General features: G+C 40.9%; 2 protein-coding genes across 2 annotated transcripts in view; both read right to left on the minus strand.

The window, feature by feature from the left end:
* The window catches only part of grm2a (glutamate receptor, metabotropic 2a), a 37616-nt gene extending 24917 nt beyond the window's left edge, over positions 1–12699 (minus strand). The window contains exon 1 of the mRNA XM_085160987.1: positions 9980–12699. The gene's annotated coding sequence lies outside the window, so the exon portion shown is untranslated. The remainder of the gene's footprint in view (positions 1–9979) is intronic.
* A 105-nt stretch (positions 12700–12804) lies between these two features.
* The window catches only part of tex264a (testis expressed 264, ER-phagy receptor a), a 90785-nt gene continuing 85210 nt past the window's right edge, over positions 12805–18379 (minus strand). The window contains exon 4 of the mRNA XM_085160994.1: positions 12805–15096. Coding sequence (XP_085017120.1) covers positions 14735–15096 — 362 coding nt within the window. The 3' untranslated portion in view covers positions 12805–14734. The remainder of the gene's footprint in view (positions 15097–18379) is intronic.

Raw genomic sequence — 18379 nt, forward strand, 5'->3', positions numbered from 1 at the left:
TCTTCTGCACAAAATAATTGTGTAGGTGTCAGACTTTCCATTTGCTCCCTCAGCAGCTTGTCAACAAGTGAAACTCCAGTGCAATCGCCTGTGCTACTTGCCGCACGTACAAAGGCAACCACAACAAGCGAAGGAATATGACTTTGTACAATAAGAACATTCTAATGTTTGAAGAGTGTATTCCGGATTAAGTGTAGCTCTCTGCCACATTAAAACACAGATGCACACGCTTTCATCAAATGTCTGAGATGTAAGCTGACTAAATGTATTTACTGGAGATTCTGCAGGGGGGGAAAAATTGTCTGCCATGGCTCTGGCAAAGCACTTAAGCGCACAGTCTCAAGGGAGAAGGGTGACAAAAGGATTTCTGACAGACACATTGTCAGTCTCTTTTCTGATCCTGCATTCCCACTGGGAGCCTGTGTGTTGCCAGTGGACTCCAATTCTCTGTTCAGAACATTCCGGTGTGCAACCTATCATGGTAGCAGACAGACAGACTCCTGTTGGAAAACCAATCTTTTAAAAATTCCAGTATGTCCATGTGGAGTACAGGTTGGGATTCCCGATCCCATCAAAATGCTGCTATTTTAGGGCAAAATAAATTAGGCAAATTTTATGTATGTAGACACAAATGTATCTGAAATTGACAGTCAAAGGAAAGGTTTGACATTATACAGCAAATATGAAGTTCATTATCTGTTCATATACTTTTAGTTTCCGCAAATTAATAAGATTTTTCACAGTTAAGCTTTGCAGTTTGTTGTATTGTAGATCAGTGTGGTGCCATTCCAAACTGCTGTGTGTATACTTAAATGACAGACGCTAAGAGCGATATTTACACTTTAGATGTAATACCCCACCCAGGATTCTGTCTACATGTTAACTTCAAAGACAAACTGTTCCTCTCATTTTTTCCTCTCCCCTCCTATCCAGCCATCTACGTTTCTGTCTCCACCAGATGGCCTTTTTAATTCTGAAGTGTAAAGCCTGCCAGCCTCTTACACACTTCAAACCAGACTGTGCGAAGGAATTGGTTAGGGGGGGGGGGGTAGTCAATGGGGGCTGCAGAAAATACAACAAAAGATAGCAGATGTGAGAGGCAGGGAAAAAAAGCGGAGGGAAATAAAGAGGGGGGGCTAGGTTTGAGGAAGATGGTATCCATAGTGATTTTTTTTATGACACTCATTTGCCCCAGGAGTGCAGCATTAATATGGTAATATCACCCGCAGGCAACAGAAAGTGTTGAAGACTGGAGGTCATTTTCTGTACATGCTGCCATGAGTCTGGATGAGCAGGTTGGAGATCCCCAGTGGAATGACTTGGAGTCTTGCTAAGAGGAAGCAGAGGAAATGGAAGTCAGGCTTCCCTAAAATCACATTTCCTGCTGACAAAGAGAGTGGGCTGGGGGTGGGGCGGGCCAAGCTGGAGGTGGTCTGTAAATGGGAAAGAGGGCTCAAGAGTGCAAAACATATACATGCACATATTGCCAATCATAGATGGAAGATCAGGCTGGAAGAACCTGAAATTCTATATCAGCTTCTTAATATTCTATTGCTTATTGTCAAGAAAACTCTTATGGCCCAAACCCAATCTGACATTACTTAGCTCTTTAGCTTCACGGTGTTCCAGGATGTCTTCAGGGGCGTTAATCTCGAGTGCATCATTTTGCTGCCAGATGAATGGATGAATATTATTCTGTCATTTCAAATTTCCCTCTGAAATTGCACCACCCAGTGCCCAGGTTACCTTTAGGCATCACTGACGCGTCCTATAGTGTAACACTAAATGTCGTATCTTATTTCCCAGTAAAATGTGTTGCTTTTGCAACTAGAAGCTTTTCTTCATTCTTCATCAAACTATTTTTTGATGAATTATTTTCAGTATAAAAGCTGGAAAAATGCAGGCGCATCCACTCCAAAACAGGGATGGTACTGGTGGGCTGAAATAAATCAGGCAACAGAAATAAAAGGGAAAAAAGCTAACCGCTTAGATACTGTGGGCCTCCACTTTTACCTCCAGATTGATTCCTTCAGTTTTTGTCAGTCTGCAAATGGAAAACCTCTGTGTATGCTTCCTGTTTTGTTTTCAGCAGCTTGCTTTGTCTTTCGCACTTGACTTTATCGCCTCCTCTTCATCCTCTTTCTACCTGCGAAGGGGGAATCCCTCGCTTGTGTTGAATGGTTCTTTGACTCCCAGCAGCCTCATCCTGCTTCCATCATCAAACATTCATCCACTCCCTTGTCTCTCAGAGATCATTACTGCCAGGCTTATGACTGGTCCGAGCACGGTAATAGACGTGCGGCGCTTGGTGTTGTTTCAGAGATTTGCGTTTTTTACAAACACAAAAGATCGATGTCTGTTTTCCAGCAACTGGACTAGAGACACGTGCTACTGGGGGAATTTTAAGTTTTAATCATTATTTTACATGAAATATGACAAAATGAGAAGTCACATTTAGTAATTTTGGGATCTTATGTAACTACAAAACCAGATCCCACAGCAGGATTGCTTTTAAAAACCTGCTCCAATTTTTCTCAATTAGCTTTTTCTTCAGCTATATGAAAGTTTTATTGTATTCAGGCTAGGTTGCAAGATTAAGCAGTGGTTTATTTCAGAGGGTTATTATGTTTCCTTCTTGGTTCCTTGTTTTACTAATAAATCCTGAACGTGAACCTCAACATTTTATTTGGCTTGATTTAGCGACTCTTTCAAACTTAAACTGAAATGGTAATCCAAGGGGCAGGGATAGCTCAGTAGGTAGAGTGGTTGCCCCATGATCGGAAGGTCGGGGGTTCGACTCCACTGAACAGCTATCCTGAGGTACCGTCCCTACACGCTGCTCCCCGGGCGCTGCATTGGTGGCTGCCCACTGGGTGAATGGGTTAAATGCAGAGGAGTAATTTCCCTATGGGGACTAACATATACACATTATTATACTTATTATTATTAAGGTTTTTTTTTTTTTTTTTTTTAAATGATTAAGACTAAATGATTACTTGTGATTACTCAGTTATTCAGCATTCAGAGTTTCCTGTTTCTCAGTGTGGTATCATGCAATGAAATTGTCAGTAGCCTGGTGACAAAATAGAAGATTAACAACTTTCATCACATTTTTATTCAAATACAGCTTCGTGATTGGTGCTTTGTACATGTCATCTTATTTTAGTCAACTAAGCACCATCCAATTCAAGCTGGCAAGAAGAACACAAAGGCAACATAAAACCCTAAATCATTTTGGTACAATGATTTGGGGGTTTGTTATAAATCCTTATTCATCAAGTCCCATTTTTAAAAGCCTTGACTTGAGCATTTTGGTCATCACTATCTTGGTTTTTGAAAAGGAAGGAGTGTATTTGAAATCAAGGATACTGAACAAAACTGCTTTATTAGCTGTCCACACTTTACATAATGAACACAAAGTTTAGTATTAAAAAGGCATCAAACTAGTGATTGAAACCATGAACTTATTGTGAGACTTTTTTCAGAGGTCATAAATCAAGTGGCAAACTAGTGAACAGCTGTTTTCTCATACACTTTTATACAATCAGTCATTTTGGACATTACATGCACATCTACGGTACTTCTGCCTTGACTTTAGACTCAGAAGCTTATTCCATATTTTATGTACACTCTGTGACAGGAATAATGAAATCCTTTATGTGAAACAACCAACACAGGCCCGAGGACTCAGGCGCACTAGAGTAAAAGTAGGATGGCAACTTTTTTGCAACTCATAAAAACTTTTAGTTACCAGGGTTATTATTATTACACTGAATTCTTTTGCATTCAGCAGCTGATTGCAAGTAGTTGCATTGACCAGCTCATCGCTAAGAGATCAAGTGTTCAACACCCTCAACTTCTGGGACTCTATTGTCATGAACAGTGTTGGGAAGGTTACTTTTAAAATGTATTCCATTACAGAATACAGAATACATGTCCCAAAATGTATTCTGTAAAGTATTCCGTTACGTTACTCAATGAGAGTAACGTATTCTGAATACTTTGGATTACTTAATATATTATCATGCTGTTTACAACTACATGAATGTACTATTGCTGTGATTTATTACTGTTACTGAAGGTCCGCGGCTCCGAACCGTAGTAAAGGGACCTCTGGCTAATACTGCGGGTTCTGTGTCGGGCTCGTAGCCGAAAACTAGCTTTACTTTGTTGTCTGGGTCAACTTTGCTAGCGAGAGACAGAGAGAGGAGTTGAAAGGCTGCTTCAACGGAACTTATTGTTTTTGGAGGAAAACACGAACAAAGCATACAGTCGAGTCTTAATAGCTTACTTACAACTGGGCTCGTCAGGCACTCTTCTTGGCTGCAGTGGTTATTATTCCAGCTCCCGTTTTTGCTCGATGACAGCTCGTACTTTTCCTTTTTCTCCCTCCCTCGCTCACAGACACATAACGTGTATGACAGTCCATTCTCCCTGCAGCACGGACTACACTGCCTATGATGCTACATTCTTTAGAGCTATACCTGTAGCATTCTGCCTATTAGCTTAGTACAGTGGTTCCCAAACTTTTTTTGCTGGGCCCCCCTTGTTTTACAAGAAAAACGTTCGCGCCCCCCCTCGTGCGCGCGCGCCAACCACACACACCCATATTTTGCTCCATTGCGGTTTATTTCACACCTCAAACATTTAGTAAACAATTAAGCAAATACAAGTAATCTGCAATAAATTACAGGTAGTAAGAAAATAAACTACTAAGTCTTTTACGCTATGTCCACACCTACACCGGTATTTTTTGAAAACGCAGCTGTTTCGTCCACACGTAAACGGCGTTTCGAATCACCGAGAACGGAGATTTTTTAAAACTCCTTTTTTGCGTTTATGTGTGGAAGAGGAATACAGAGTTCGTCACTCAACGTCAAAGGTATGTGCCTTTTTTCACGTCACGCTGTGTGCACGTTATTGTTTACATGAGATGAATTGCTGAATGGCAGATAGAGACAAAATACTGTTAATCTGACTATCTGCAGGTTTTACAGTTTACATATACACACAGTTACTGTCCCTCCTGAGGGGTCATTACACCATGACCACTCAGGCAGAGGGGTCATGGTGTAATTATTTTACATGTAGTTGGTTTTTTTTTCCTGTGTAATAATATTCAACATTGCTATCAATACATTTTTCAAAAAATGCCTCTCTGTGCAAAATGGGTTCAAATACATAAACAGCTGTTGGATGCTGTTTGTCCGTGATTTGAACCGGGGGAACAAATTGTGGCAGGATGAGCCTGATGTTATTTGTATCCCACTGTAACTTTACTGTATAAAGAGCTAACATCTCCAAAATGTCAGGAGTAGTTAGTCATTACAACAAGTGTTTGTGAACTACAAATCAAGAATGTGGGATACTGTTTGTCCGTGATTTAAACAGCCCAGCGCTGCTCCCAACGAAGGGAAAACCAATCCTGCAGGGAGACCTACCTTGGCACTTGTGCAGGTGAAACCAAAGGGAAGATGTGCTTCACCATATTTTCTAGTCTTTGGCTCAGAATGAAGTTGGTTTGGAAACATATTCAGCCATGCTTCATCTCCTGCTTTGCGTTTGTGTGGGCGCCCGTGCTAGCAGTGTCCAAGCGTTTTGTTTTTTTTCCCCTTTTCATGCCGCGCCCCCCCCCTGCAATGGCTCTGCGCCCCCCCTAGGGGGCGGGCCCCACACTTTGGGAACGTCTGGCTTAGTACAACAACAACAAAAAGGCCTCTCTCACCCAGGAAACACGCAGAGAGAGAGCGTCACCCTGTAACCATGGCAACCGTAACACTGCCACCTGGAACAACAGAAAGTAGCTGTCAAACAAAACCCAAACAGTCCTGACCCGCCACAATATGAAACAGGGAAGTACCGCCGTGTAATCCATTTATTTCAACAAAGTAACTGTATTCTAAATACCACCTTTTTAAACGGTAACTGTAACGGAATACAGTTACTCATATTTTGTATTTTAAATACGTAACGGCGGTACATGTATTCCGTTACTCCCCAACACTGGTCATGAAAAGGTGCTTGTACAGGTCATCAATTATTAACAGCAGTCTGGCTTCTGGTGCGGTTCCTGCAAATTTCAAACATGTAGTAGTGCAGCCACTGCTTAAGAAACCTGGCCTTGATCACACAGTTTTAGCGAACTATAGGCCTGTTTCCAAGCTGCCTTTACTTTCCAAGGTTTTAGAGAAAATTGATTTTAGTCAACTGAAAGATTTTCTAGATGATAATGGCATCTCTGAGGTTTTTCAGTCAGGTTTTAAAACCCTTCATAGCACAGATCTGCATTATTAAAGGTTTTTAATGACATCCTTCTGGCATGTGATTCTGGTAACCATGTTGTCCTTGTCCTGCTTGACCTAACTGCTGCTTTTGACACCGGAGACCACAATATTCTAATTTCTCGATTAAGTAATGTAGTAGATATTGGTGGCACTGCACTCAATTGGTTTAAGTCTTATTTGTCAGATCGAACTTTCTCTGTCAGCCTTCCAAATCATCTTCTGCTCCTCTGTCATGCGGCGTCCCACAGGTCTCAATTTTAGGGCCACTACTGTTTTACTGTATTTATTGCCTCTGGGTTCTATCCTTAGAAGGCATGGGATCGCATTTCATTGTTATGCCGATGACTGCCAAATTTATTTGCAACTGAAGCAGAAGGATGGCATCTCCATAAAACCTCTCCTGACATGCCTAGATGACATTAAAGCTTGGTTGGCTCTGAACTTTTTAAATTTTAATGAAAAGAAAACAGAGTTGTTGGTGTTTGGACCCAGTGGTCCCTGTGAGTCCTCCTCTGTAGATTTGGGACCCCTGGAGGTTTATTTTAAACCTGTTGTTACTGAACTTGGTTTTAAGTTGGACAGTGATTTTAAATTGGACAACCAAATCAGAGCAGTGGTGAAGTCCAGTTTTTATTATTTAAAGCGACTGGCAAGAGTAAAATCTTTCGAGGCAGCACCTTGAAGTAGTGATCCATGCTTTTATTTCTTCCCGCCTGGTCTACTGTAACGCACTTTATGTGGGGGTCAGTCAGTCATTGCTCTCACATCTGCAGCTGATTAAAAATGCTGCTGCACAACTCCTAACAGGAACTCGTAAAAGAGAGCATATAACCCCTGTCCTGGCCTCACTGCACTGGCTGCCTGTGTCTTTTAGAGTTCATTTTAAAATTCTTATGTTTGTTTTTAAATGCTTTCACAGTCTTGCCCCACCTTACCTCTCTGAGTTTCTTCATCTCCACACACCCTGTCGGTCTCTCAGGTCAGCTGACCCGCTGCTCCTGGAGGTACTGAGATCCAGGAGGAAGCTCAGAGGGGACAGGGCCTTCTCTATCATGGCTCCAAAATTATGGAGTAATTTGCCCTTGCACGTTAGAGAGGCCCCTTCACTGTCCACTTTTAAATCCTGTCTTAAAACCCACTTTTATTCTTTGGCTTTTAACCTCAGTGAGACTTAGTTTTCCGTTGACATGAAATTAGTTATTTAATTAATTTTTTTTTTTCTTTTATTTGGCTTTTATATATATATATCTTATGTAATTTTATTTTATGGTTCCAATGTACAGCACTTTGTGTCCGCTGTGGTTGTTTTAAAGTGCTTTATAAATAAAGTTGATTGATTGATTGATTGATTGATTGATTGATTGATTGATTGATTGATTGATTGATTGATTGATTGATTGATTGATTGATTGATCTGGTGGGAGACTGTCGCCAGACAATCACAGTGCAACTTGGACCGACTGTCAGACTGGTTGCCAAAATCTACAAATAGCTGTCATCTAATTTATTAACACAGATTACCAACATTTTACAATCAGTCTGAGAACAATTGGTCACGCGGAGCTGCTGCTTTATATTAAGTTACTAAAAGCAAATGAAGGTTGGCTGTTTTAATTAACATTAACACTGGGTCTGCAAACACTAATCAGCCATAATGTTAGAACATAATGTTTCATCAGCAGAAACCAGGTGTCACCACTTGACGCTTTAAGACACTTTCTTTTTATAGTAAATGTGCAGTATTAGAAGCAGAGCAAGGTCATTGGGCTGACCACACTGACGTTTTTCCCACAGACACATACAGAGGTCTCTCTTAGACCATAGCAGAAACCAGACTCCTATTGTTTAATCCTCAAATACAATGTATAATCCTGTTCAAGCAGAAATCAGAATTTATTTTAGCACGAGTTGGAAGTAAAAGGACTGAACAGCTGTTCATTATGACTCACAATGGAAATTATTGGTGCAGCTGACCTAGGACTCACCTAGGACCCTCTCACATGTATTTGCGTGATCAGATGGAAGGGTGAGCTATTAAGCTGTCCTTTCGATAGCACAGGCGTGTCGTCATGCTTGAATTTAATCACTTGTGGCTGGTAGCAAATGCAACTCGTGTGTATTGTAAAAGGTTTGAATGATGATGAAGTAACAAGACCGATGTCTCTTAACATGAAACTGAAATCTAGAAAGCAGAAGGGGTAAAGTTTAGTCACGCTCCATTATTAATAACTTGGTAGTCAACCACACATTGGTGCTAATGTTTACATAAGAGTAAGCTGGCACACAGTTCGTGCACAGAGTTTTGTGTTCTCTGTGCATTTGAGTCTTTTTTGTATCGTCTTTGTTCACGCTGCTATCTGCACTGCTCTGAGAAATGAAAGTAATTAGGGATCCCTATCCCTGTGCCGCACTGGCAGTGAGTCCCTGTTGTCATCAAGTGAAGAGTAACAGGTGAACCTGGCCGCACACAGGAGTGAGCTGTGTGTAGGGACCACTAGGTTAGACAGCCTTGCCCCTTTCTGCCACTTTTTGTTTCTGGATTCAGATAATGGCAGCAGAGCGTGTTCCTCTCCAGTCAGCCATGACCTGAATAATTTACAGTAATCAACATCTTCAGCCGTGAGAGCATGAGCTCACATATTATTCCAGTTTTTTAGTCTTAGAGGAGCATGCCTGCTGTAATTCTGTTATGTAAGAAATTCAGATACATGCATCTGATATATTAACAGTTGATCAAGCAGCCTAATAAGTACACCTTTTGGTTTAATCTAAATCTGGGGTTTGACTAAACTGAGGCATGAAAAATGAGGCTTTTTTTTCTTTCTTTCTTGTGTTTTATCTGCTGAACGTGCAGCCACACAGATGCCCCCTGGGAATAATCCATAGTGCATTTTGTCTCCTTTAATACCTTTGTCCAGTATTAAGGATGCAGCCTCAAACTGTTTGCACGGCTTTTGCATTTCTTCATATTCCCCATGAGTTTTGAAAATGCTTTTTAGACGCTTGTGGAACAAATAATTACACAGACATCCCGTTTCTAGACACACACAGGGCATCACAAGTCTCGGCTGCTGAAGAATTAATATGAAAATGCCCAATTTAGTGCCAAAGGGAAACATTTGAGATAGCAATCCATTTTCCCGTGGAAGAGAGCCAGAGTCAAGTAAAAGCCTTTGCCTGGAAAGAAAAGAAACAGCTCCTTTGTGCAGATCATATTCTTCTTACATGTAACTAATGCGAATCAAGTTTTTGTCTCACTTTGAAGTCACACGGGAGATCAACCCAGTGAGGGAGATGGTGGATGTTGTCGTGTAATAGTTACTGCATCGCCTGTTTAGTAGTTTTTTCAGCAGCCTCGCTCATTTATCATTCTTTTACTGCTTATGGTTATGCCCGGAGCCAGAGATGCAAACAAAAATCAGTTCAAAATGATGATAAGCATCGAGATAATATCTCCAGAAATGACTGCCTATCCACATGTGTAGCTTGCTGCATTAAAGGGTGTAAAACCACAGATGTCTTGTCAGCATCATAAGAATAATTTTGTCAACCATACAAAGTCAAAACGCGACTTAAGCGCCTTCCTTACAAAACAACTCGTTTAACTTCAGAAAAATGCACTTTAGAGGCTTTCAACGCACAAAAAAAATTCCCAGAAAATAAGAAAGGGGGGGGGGAGAAACACGTTTTCTTACCTGCCAACGGTTCCTCAGTTTCCAGCGCTACCGTGCAGTGGATCCTCGGTGCCGACTAAACGCATATCCTTCGCGCCACTGTTGGAGTTTTTCTTTTTAAAGCCTAAAGCAAGTGTGTTTGCGAACTACAGAGGAGCTGGGGAGCAGGGTGGATGAAGGAGGTGAGCGTAGCTGCCTGAAGTTTGAGCCGCGTGCCAGGCAGCTGTCCGTGGTGCTGAAAATAATAATAATAACGCCACACACACACACACACACCGCACAAAGAGACGCCGGATTCCTGGAGGTGCGTTTCCTGCAAACAGCGGTTCAAAAGTCACAGCTCCTAAACGCGCTTGAAATAAATGCAAGTGAAGCCCACATCACTGCTTTGAGCGAGAGAGGGTTCTCTCTCTGTCTCAGCGCCAAGTGTTAGAGAGATTAATAAGACGGCGTGCATTAAAGGTGTTGTTTATCCTGGTGGGATGCCAGTTTATCGACTTGGCGCCCTGAGAACCGACACAAAGTTTAAATTCTACCTGTTACTCGACTGGCAAAATCCCCCATAGCTGGCAACGAGACACATATGTGTATATATATGTTGTTTTTTTGTTGTTGTTTTTTACATCAGCTGATGAACGCGCTCGCTGCGGATATGGCCACAGCAACCTGGGAGAACTCTCAGAAGGTTTTTCGCACTTGAACAAAGACGCAGTTGCTCCACGCAGGAGCAGTCCTGGATATAGCAGTCTGCCTCGTCGCAACTCTGTGCCAAATTATGTCATTTAGAGCCCAATGAACCGACTGCGTAGCTTCCTGCAGACGCGAACTGACGGAGTGTGGATGTCAGTGGAGAGAAGCTTTAAAGAATCCCCCGCTGTTTAGTTCAAATGAGCGGGGGGGGAGGGGGGGGCTGATTATCTCCAGATGTGGTAATTTTTTTATTTGGGATCGGCAAACAAGTTGTGACACGGCGCGAGATGAGTGTGATGTCAGTCCCAGATGGCAGGCCGATGCGTTTCAAGGGACGTGCGCTTGGAGAGGGGATGTGCTGGGACCCCCCCCCCTCCCCCCCTTCCTGTCAAAAGCAGCTTCGCACACGCAGTCGTGGGCTTCTAAATTTGTATGTTGAGACTTCACATCGTCTCTCTCTTTCTCTCTTTCAGTGTAATGAGATTAATAATTAACTTCATGGACAGGCAATAATCTCCGCGCCCTCGAACGCTGTGTGACACCCATGTGGGTTTCACAATTAATTAAATCAGTTGTTGACCCAGTGTGTCATCGCACTCTTTTCCTCACCGATTTTTATTTTTGCCTTTGGACCACGGCTGGGGTGCCAGAGTTGATCCTGAAAGTGCAACACACATGTGGTGAGGGCATCTGTCCCCGCAGACTGGTCACGCACAAGACACCGAGCTCATTTTATTTTTCTCATCAGAAAAAAGACAATATTACTAAAGGCTGGCGTGGTTTGTGCGTTTTCTGGTCAATAGATAAGGTTATATTTCTGTATGAGACTTGCAAGGCAATCGAGGACAAAGTGAAGGAAAAAACAGTGTTATAATGAACCCTCCAACAAAAGTGGCCCTTGGTTAGATTGCGTGCTTGATTTGTGGGAATCACTGCATCAGACCAAAAGATCAGCGCTCTGTTGATGGTGGTTGTTCAGTAAGACTCAGGTGTCACATCTTCATCTCCTGCCATCATCTACTGTTCATTTATTAGGATTTCCTGAGAGTTTAAGGAGCCAGACCAATATTACATTTTGGGGATAACATTTGTAATAGAATAACTGTAATAGATTAGCTGTTGCGCATTTTTATAGTCACTTTTTATTATTTAAAGATCTGTTAAAAATGAACACAGTACATTTCTGCAACAACAGGGTTTAGAAATAACACTGATGTCATAATAAAGTTAACACTTATGAGATTTTTGCAGAGTATCAGTATAGATGTTATGGGTCCAATAAACATGGAAGGCAGCTTAAATAAAAGATTTCATTTCTGCCTAACACCATTGTGCAGCTCCAGATCTCTAAAAAGCCAAAGCGCATCTGAACATTAGATATGCCAAATGTGAAGCAGAGTTTTTAGAAGAACTGGCTATTTTGGTACACCAGGGTACCCATGTGTACCCATTTGAAATTTCTCGAGTCTCTTTCAGTCTGCTATGGTGACGTCAAAGCATGTGGAACATTTTTTAAAAACTGCAAATATGCTATTGAAGTATTGCTGCTAGCACATACTCTGCTGTGTTACTGTGGTAATCATGATGTGACTGACGTGCAGACTTAGTTGTAATTCAGTGGGATTAACAAAAGTATTATTTAGGATTTGCAGCCATTTTATAAATAATCCTCTATTTTCAGAGGCTCAGAAGTCATTTAAAGATCGAATGACAAAAAGTTTCATTGCCAGGTTAGTGTACCAGAGGGGTTAACAGTTTAAGATCAACACATGGAAGCAACTCTAGATCTTTTATCTGGCTAATTTGTTGTGAAATACTGTGGAAACAGACCTCACCTGGCCATGAAAATGCTTGTCAGACAACTGTACAGTTACTTTTGAACATGCAAATATAGAGATTATGTACAAAAATGGCTGTAATTCCTAAATAATACTTTGAAGTGAAGCTGAAGGACTGTATTGCAGTCATATCTGGATTGTTTTATATCCAATCCACTGTCGGTGGTGGTGTATGGGGGCTTCTTCTTCTTTGGCCGCTCCCTTTAGGGGTCGACACGGCAGATCATCTGCATCCTCCTCTGTGGCACCAACCCCATGCACGTCCTCCTTCACTTCTCTTCCTCCTGCTGGCAAACCATCTCATCTTGCTTCTACTGGCTTTTATTCTTCTCTCCAGAGCATACCTCCACCTTTCCATAGCCTCTTCCACCTGCTCCCAAAATACGTATCACTTTCCAAATACTCCAACTGCAAGTCAAATGCAAAGAAAAGTGTAGCTGTGAAATCCTTCTTCAGTGGACTTTGGTGTCTACACATCTAATTTGGCTTGCATTCCTAACAAGCCCTAAATACATTTTTCTTTTTTTCAATTAAGTCAATATCCTCAACACGAACAGCATGACCAGGCGCATGAAAGGGTTTTCTCTCTCTCTCTGGTTAATGGCGTATTACTCAGTAAAATTACCATGGTTACAATGGCGCTAGATTGGAAACAAAACATTAACACTTATAGGTCATGATGCTCATTAAGAACCGCAGGCTAAAGAACAAGTATGTCCATCAAACTTCAGTAGTCAGCTGGAGCCTATTCTTCCTGTTGTTTTGTGCACACAGCTGATTAAATAAATTGTAGAACAAATGCCAAACCACTCAGTCAAATGTTGACCCGATCGATGCAGCGCCGGCATTTGGATAAACAACATTTTGTGAGACTAATCTTAAGTGTTTATACTTTCCAAATGTATCTACATTTGTATTATTTCATGCATTCTGATTAAATAGTTTCCCAGTTCCCCAGTCCTAAGGGTGCTGCGGAAATTGCTCACTTAAAAAACAACAACAACAAAACCTTAAAGCAGTGCATTGTTTAACTCACCCGGCACTGAAAAACTGATGTTATGGGCTATTTTGTACCATTTCTCTTTTATGCAGCTTATGAATTGTAAGCCCCACAAAGCAATCGTTACATCGTAAAGTCATGAAACTTCAGAGAAAGCTTTGACTGCCACACACACTTTGTTACCTTCCTGCATCCCTGTTGGGAAACGCACAAATAAATATGGATAAAAGCAGCAGAGCGGAGACCATTTTTGCTATTCTTCTCAAACTAACATTTCTTTGAAAATTTTATTACACACAGGAAGACATGGCAATGCATCGTACATCATATCCGACGTCAACCTACAAACATGTTACATCTAGTTTCAGATAATAGGTGAATTTTGTCTACAACAACATAAATGTAAATGAAATGTGGCAGAACAAACTGCCCACAGAAAATACATTAAAATAATTCAATTAACCTTTTTTTGCAGAGTGACAATAAAATATTCTATACACCTTTCAGGGGGAAAGCTTACAAATATGTCTGAACTTTAATCTAAATCTTAGTCCTGGTGACCCGGAGGCATTGATGATGTTGCTTTAATAATCTTTTTCTCCACCTCAGCTTTTAGAATTTCCCCTCGTATAAAATAACACAATGAAACAGCACCATGAACATTTCTACAGCAGCGGCAACGCCTGCACTTTTTCACCCAGTCATTACATCACAACACCAAAGTCAGGTAATGCGCACAAACGCGTGACACAAATTTCCTCAGGACTTGACCTTGAGAGTGGGGTTGCAATATCACCTGTCACATATGGGCAAAACAATATATACTTTCTGATGATCCATGATAGTACGTAACTCTGTTTCCCCTTTGCTTTTAATCCTTAATCTTAAACTGAAGGGTTACTTCTAATCTGAAAGGGAATAAAAGTGATCCAAACAGGATTACAATTAAAATGAAATATCTAATTAAATCTCCCATTTGTTGTGTGTATGTTTGTATAGACAGAGATACATGATCTGGATTTTTTTCTTTTTCTTTTTTCTTTTGAACTGAGATTAGAGTATAACAGAAAGTACAGGCTTCAAAAAGAGATTTAGAAGGCGCGGAAATACGGCATGTTGGTCATTACATTAACGGCTTTAGATCCACCAACAAGATTACATGACAGATAACCAGCAACAGCACAGCTGAGAAGCTCTCCAGCAGGCCAGTGTTACGTGGCTACATCCCTTATCTCCTCAGCATCCTCCCTACTCCTCTCCTTCCCCTAAGCGCTCCTTCTTCTCAGCCGCAAGTTCAGCTCCTTCTCTAGCTCCGCCTTCACCTTCAGGAGTGTCCTCCTCTTCCCCATATTCCTTCACCCTCTCTTCACCTTCCCCCAGCTCCTCCTGATCCATGTCAAGCTCTTCAAAGGAGGAGCCACTGCCCACTGAGTCATTAGAGCCTCTGTCGCTATGGTCCCTGTATTTAAGGTCTTCACTGGCATCCAAAATGTCTCTCAGGGGCAGTGAGGAAGCCATGGAAGCGGCTGTGGAAACAGCCAGGGACGTCTCTCTGCTGTCCCAGGGCACGCCACCGCTTACTGAGCTCACATCACTGTGGGAATCTGCACCTGCATCGATGCAAAAAAACAAAACAAAACAAACAAAACAGAAGAAATTGGCTGTGAGAAAGTGGGTCATGCACAACTAATTAACAAAATAAAATCATTGGAGGAAAGGCAGGAAAGCTCACGTAGACTAAAACTGAATGATTGATTTTACAGGTGAACAGAGGAAGTCTGTGCTAAATATTTTGCTAATTCAGCAAGGTGGTGTTCTGATACTGTGATGTGAAAACTTTGAGATGAAGTCAGTGGCTGAACAAAGTCATTAGGATTCATCCTCTGGGATATTGCTGCAGATATTCAAATAATGGTGGCAAGGCAGAGACTATTACTTACACAAAGCACACAAGAAAGCAACAATGGAAACAGCTACGGAAGATAGTAGTTACTGCATGTATATATCTGTAGCCAACTTCACAATCGGTTGTCATATCTCGTGACTTTATGATCCATGGCAACACTGAGAATATGGTTAAAAAGCATCATCTTCTCAATGTTGGTTGGGTAAGTAACCTTAACAATATGCTTAGTATTGAAGCTCATCAAAAATTATGCAAGGATGTGAAGATATGGGTATATGCACTTACATACTCCTCCATCCTTTGATCACAGATTAGAAATGTAACGTTGGCTTCATGAAACCTAAAAGTGCTCACCACTTAAAATTCAGCAGATGTAGCTCAGTCAACTTTAACTAATCAGATGAGCTCAGAGGGACCAAAATATTATTGAGAGACATTATTTATACAAAAGTCACAGACCAGTCATTTACATGTTGGCATTACTTGCATGAAATTGTGTAATGGACTATAATTTGCAGAGAGGGATATTCTTGCTGTGCATATTGCATATCTGTAATCACAAAGAATGTCCATTAACCTGATTGATGGAGATTTTCTCACCCACATGATCAGCTTACTAATGGTCTCTGTCTAAACCTGATTCTAATTGCCCTTTGATCTACGATTCACTGTGACCCAATAACCACTTATTGTCCCTGATGAATGTTATTCATAGGAGTTTTTGTGCGAGCGATTTGGAAGGTTATTGCTGTACTGTGTAGGTGGACCAAAAAAAATCTGCATTATTTAGGAGAAATTTAAAAACTAAAACCTACTGGAAGGTTTAAATACAACATGTTCAAGGTTCACGGAAAGAAAAATACTCTGCATGGGTCAAAGATGTAAGCAGAGACACGTGAAAGATATAAAGCTTTTTCTGCTTAGCCTCCCTAAAATTGAAAACTGGCATTAGGGCAAGAAATGTGAGAAGCACATCACACCTCCCACCTACAGAAGAAATATTACTCAGTGATCTTTCCGCAGTTGGTCTTCTCAAAGATACTTCAAAGAAGTGGAGGAAAAGCCCATGTGACGATAACTCTTAAAAAGGCTCCCTGTATAAAGCTGTGATCACATGCTGAATTAATGTGTTGAAGTTTGATTTTATACATATATGCATTACTGCGCAAAAGTCTTGAGCCACTCCTCATTTCTTTATATTTTCCTTCTAAGGAGCCAGACTTCATTTTAATTATTTTAAAGTGGTGTTGAGAAAAGGTTCTCCAGGCTTTCTGAAGGTCTTTGAAAGTTTTTCTTTGAACATTGGATGCTTGTTCGCTTGTTTTCAGTTCAGTCCTTGTACCTGACCAGTATCAAAGAGAATACTTTTTTGTATGTTAACCCACTTAACACTGATCTATGAATCATTAACCATAAAAGTACCAAACTAAAGGGATGAACCACTGTTGTGTCTACACATAACAGACATCTTGGCAAAGAAAAGAAAAAAAATACATTTTTAGGCAACTAACAGCTTGTCACAAAAACAGTTCATTTGATTTCATTTCTTTGGTTGAATCAACAAAAATTTCCAAAGATAAATCCGTTTGATAGCTATAAAATTAGACTTTTGCACCAACAAGGTAACTCGCAAATAGTTTTTAACTAAAAAAATTGGCATATGTCAGCATGGTGTGCAGTGTGTCTTTTAAAACGTTGAGAAAACTAAACAGTTGGAGGGCAAAAGAAGAAAGAGCAGGTTTAAAACCTACAGCAGATGAATAACACCTGAAAGTAATGTCCTTACAAAACAGGAAAAAATCCTGCAAAGACCTGACAGAAGAGATTCAGCTGATCCATCTGCTATTCGCTGAAGCTCCTCTTAAATTCTGATGAGGATTCTTAAGGAAGGGATACGGGGAGAAAAGGCTGAGGTATGACAAATTATGCAAGAATTCGACTGAAAATCAGTGGCATGAGGTTTTATGGAGTGATGTATCCAAATCTAATTGTTTTGGTTCAGATAAGTGGAGAGGTAAAACAGTGTGTTTCTACAGCCATCTGTAGAACACAGTGGAGACTCTGTCATGGCTTAAGCTGCATTTCAGTCAGTGGTGTTGGGGATCTCATTAAAACTGGTGGACTTACAAACATACTGTGATACTATCTGAAAAGGTTTCATTTTTCAGCATGACAATGATCCCAAACACACTATCAGTACAGTAAAATCAGACCTGGGTAGAAAAGCAAAGAGTGGAACACTAGCAGTCATGGATTGGCCTCCGCAGAGGCCGCAACATTAATGAAGCAGTGTGGGATCATCTTTGAATGATCATTCAAAAGCTTTGAATGTCCTCCTGGAGCCTGGTGAGCTATTCCTGAAGACTACTTAAAGAAATGATAAGAAAGCTTGCCTAAAGGTGTTCAGACTGTCTTAAAGAATATAGGTGGTCACACCAAGTTTGACTCTCAAGCTTGTCTATTTTTGCGTCTGGACTTCTTTAAGTTGCTTGAAGACGTCTCATCTGAGAAGCTTCTTCAGTTCTGAACTGAAGAAGCTTCTCAGATGAGAGATGAAACGTCTTCAAGCAACTTAAATATGTCCAAAAGCTTTTCTTTCCAAGCTCCTTAGACTACAATGACCAGGATGACTGAGAACCTTCACAAACTTAATTTGTTTCTGCAAAGTAGAAGGACAGCCTTAAAATGAAATGTGTTTGACAAATAAAACCAAATCTGACTTGAATATCCCATTAGACACTAAAACACTTTTATCCACATCATTGTCTTTCTGCCTTCACACTCCAAATGAATCTCATCCACACATCTAAGTGTGTCTGCACTAAATCTATCATCAGGGACCCAAACACAATAAACAGGGAGTCTCCAAGCTGCTCTGTGAGGTTCACCATTTCTTTTTATTTGAATCCCAACAATCTAATTATCACATCCAGCAGATCTGATCTTGTCTGGAGTGTGAAATATTACATACGGGAGTCCATTTAGGT

Source organism: Neolamprologus multifasciatus, chromosome 5 (assembly GCF_963576455.1).
Source record: "Neolamprologus multifasciatus chromosome 5, fNeoMul1.2, whole genome shotgun sequence".
NCBI classification, from domain to species: Eukaryota; Metazoa; Chordata; class Actinopteri; order Cichliformes; family Cichlidae; genus Neolamprologus; species Neolamprologus multifasciatus.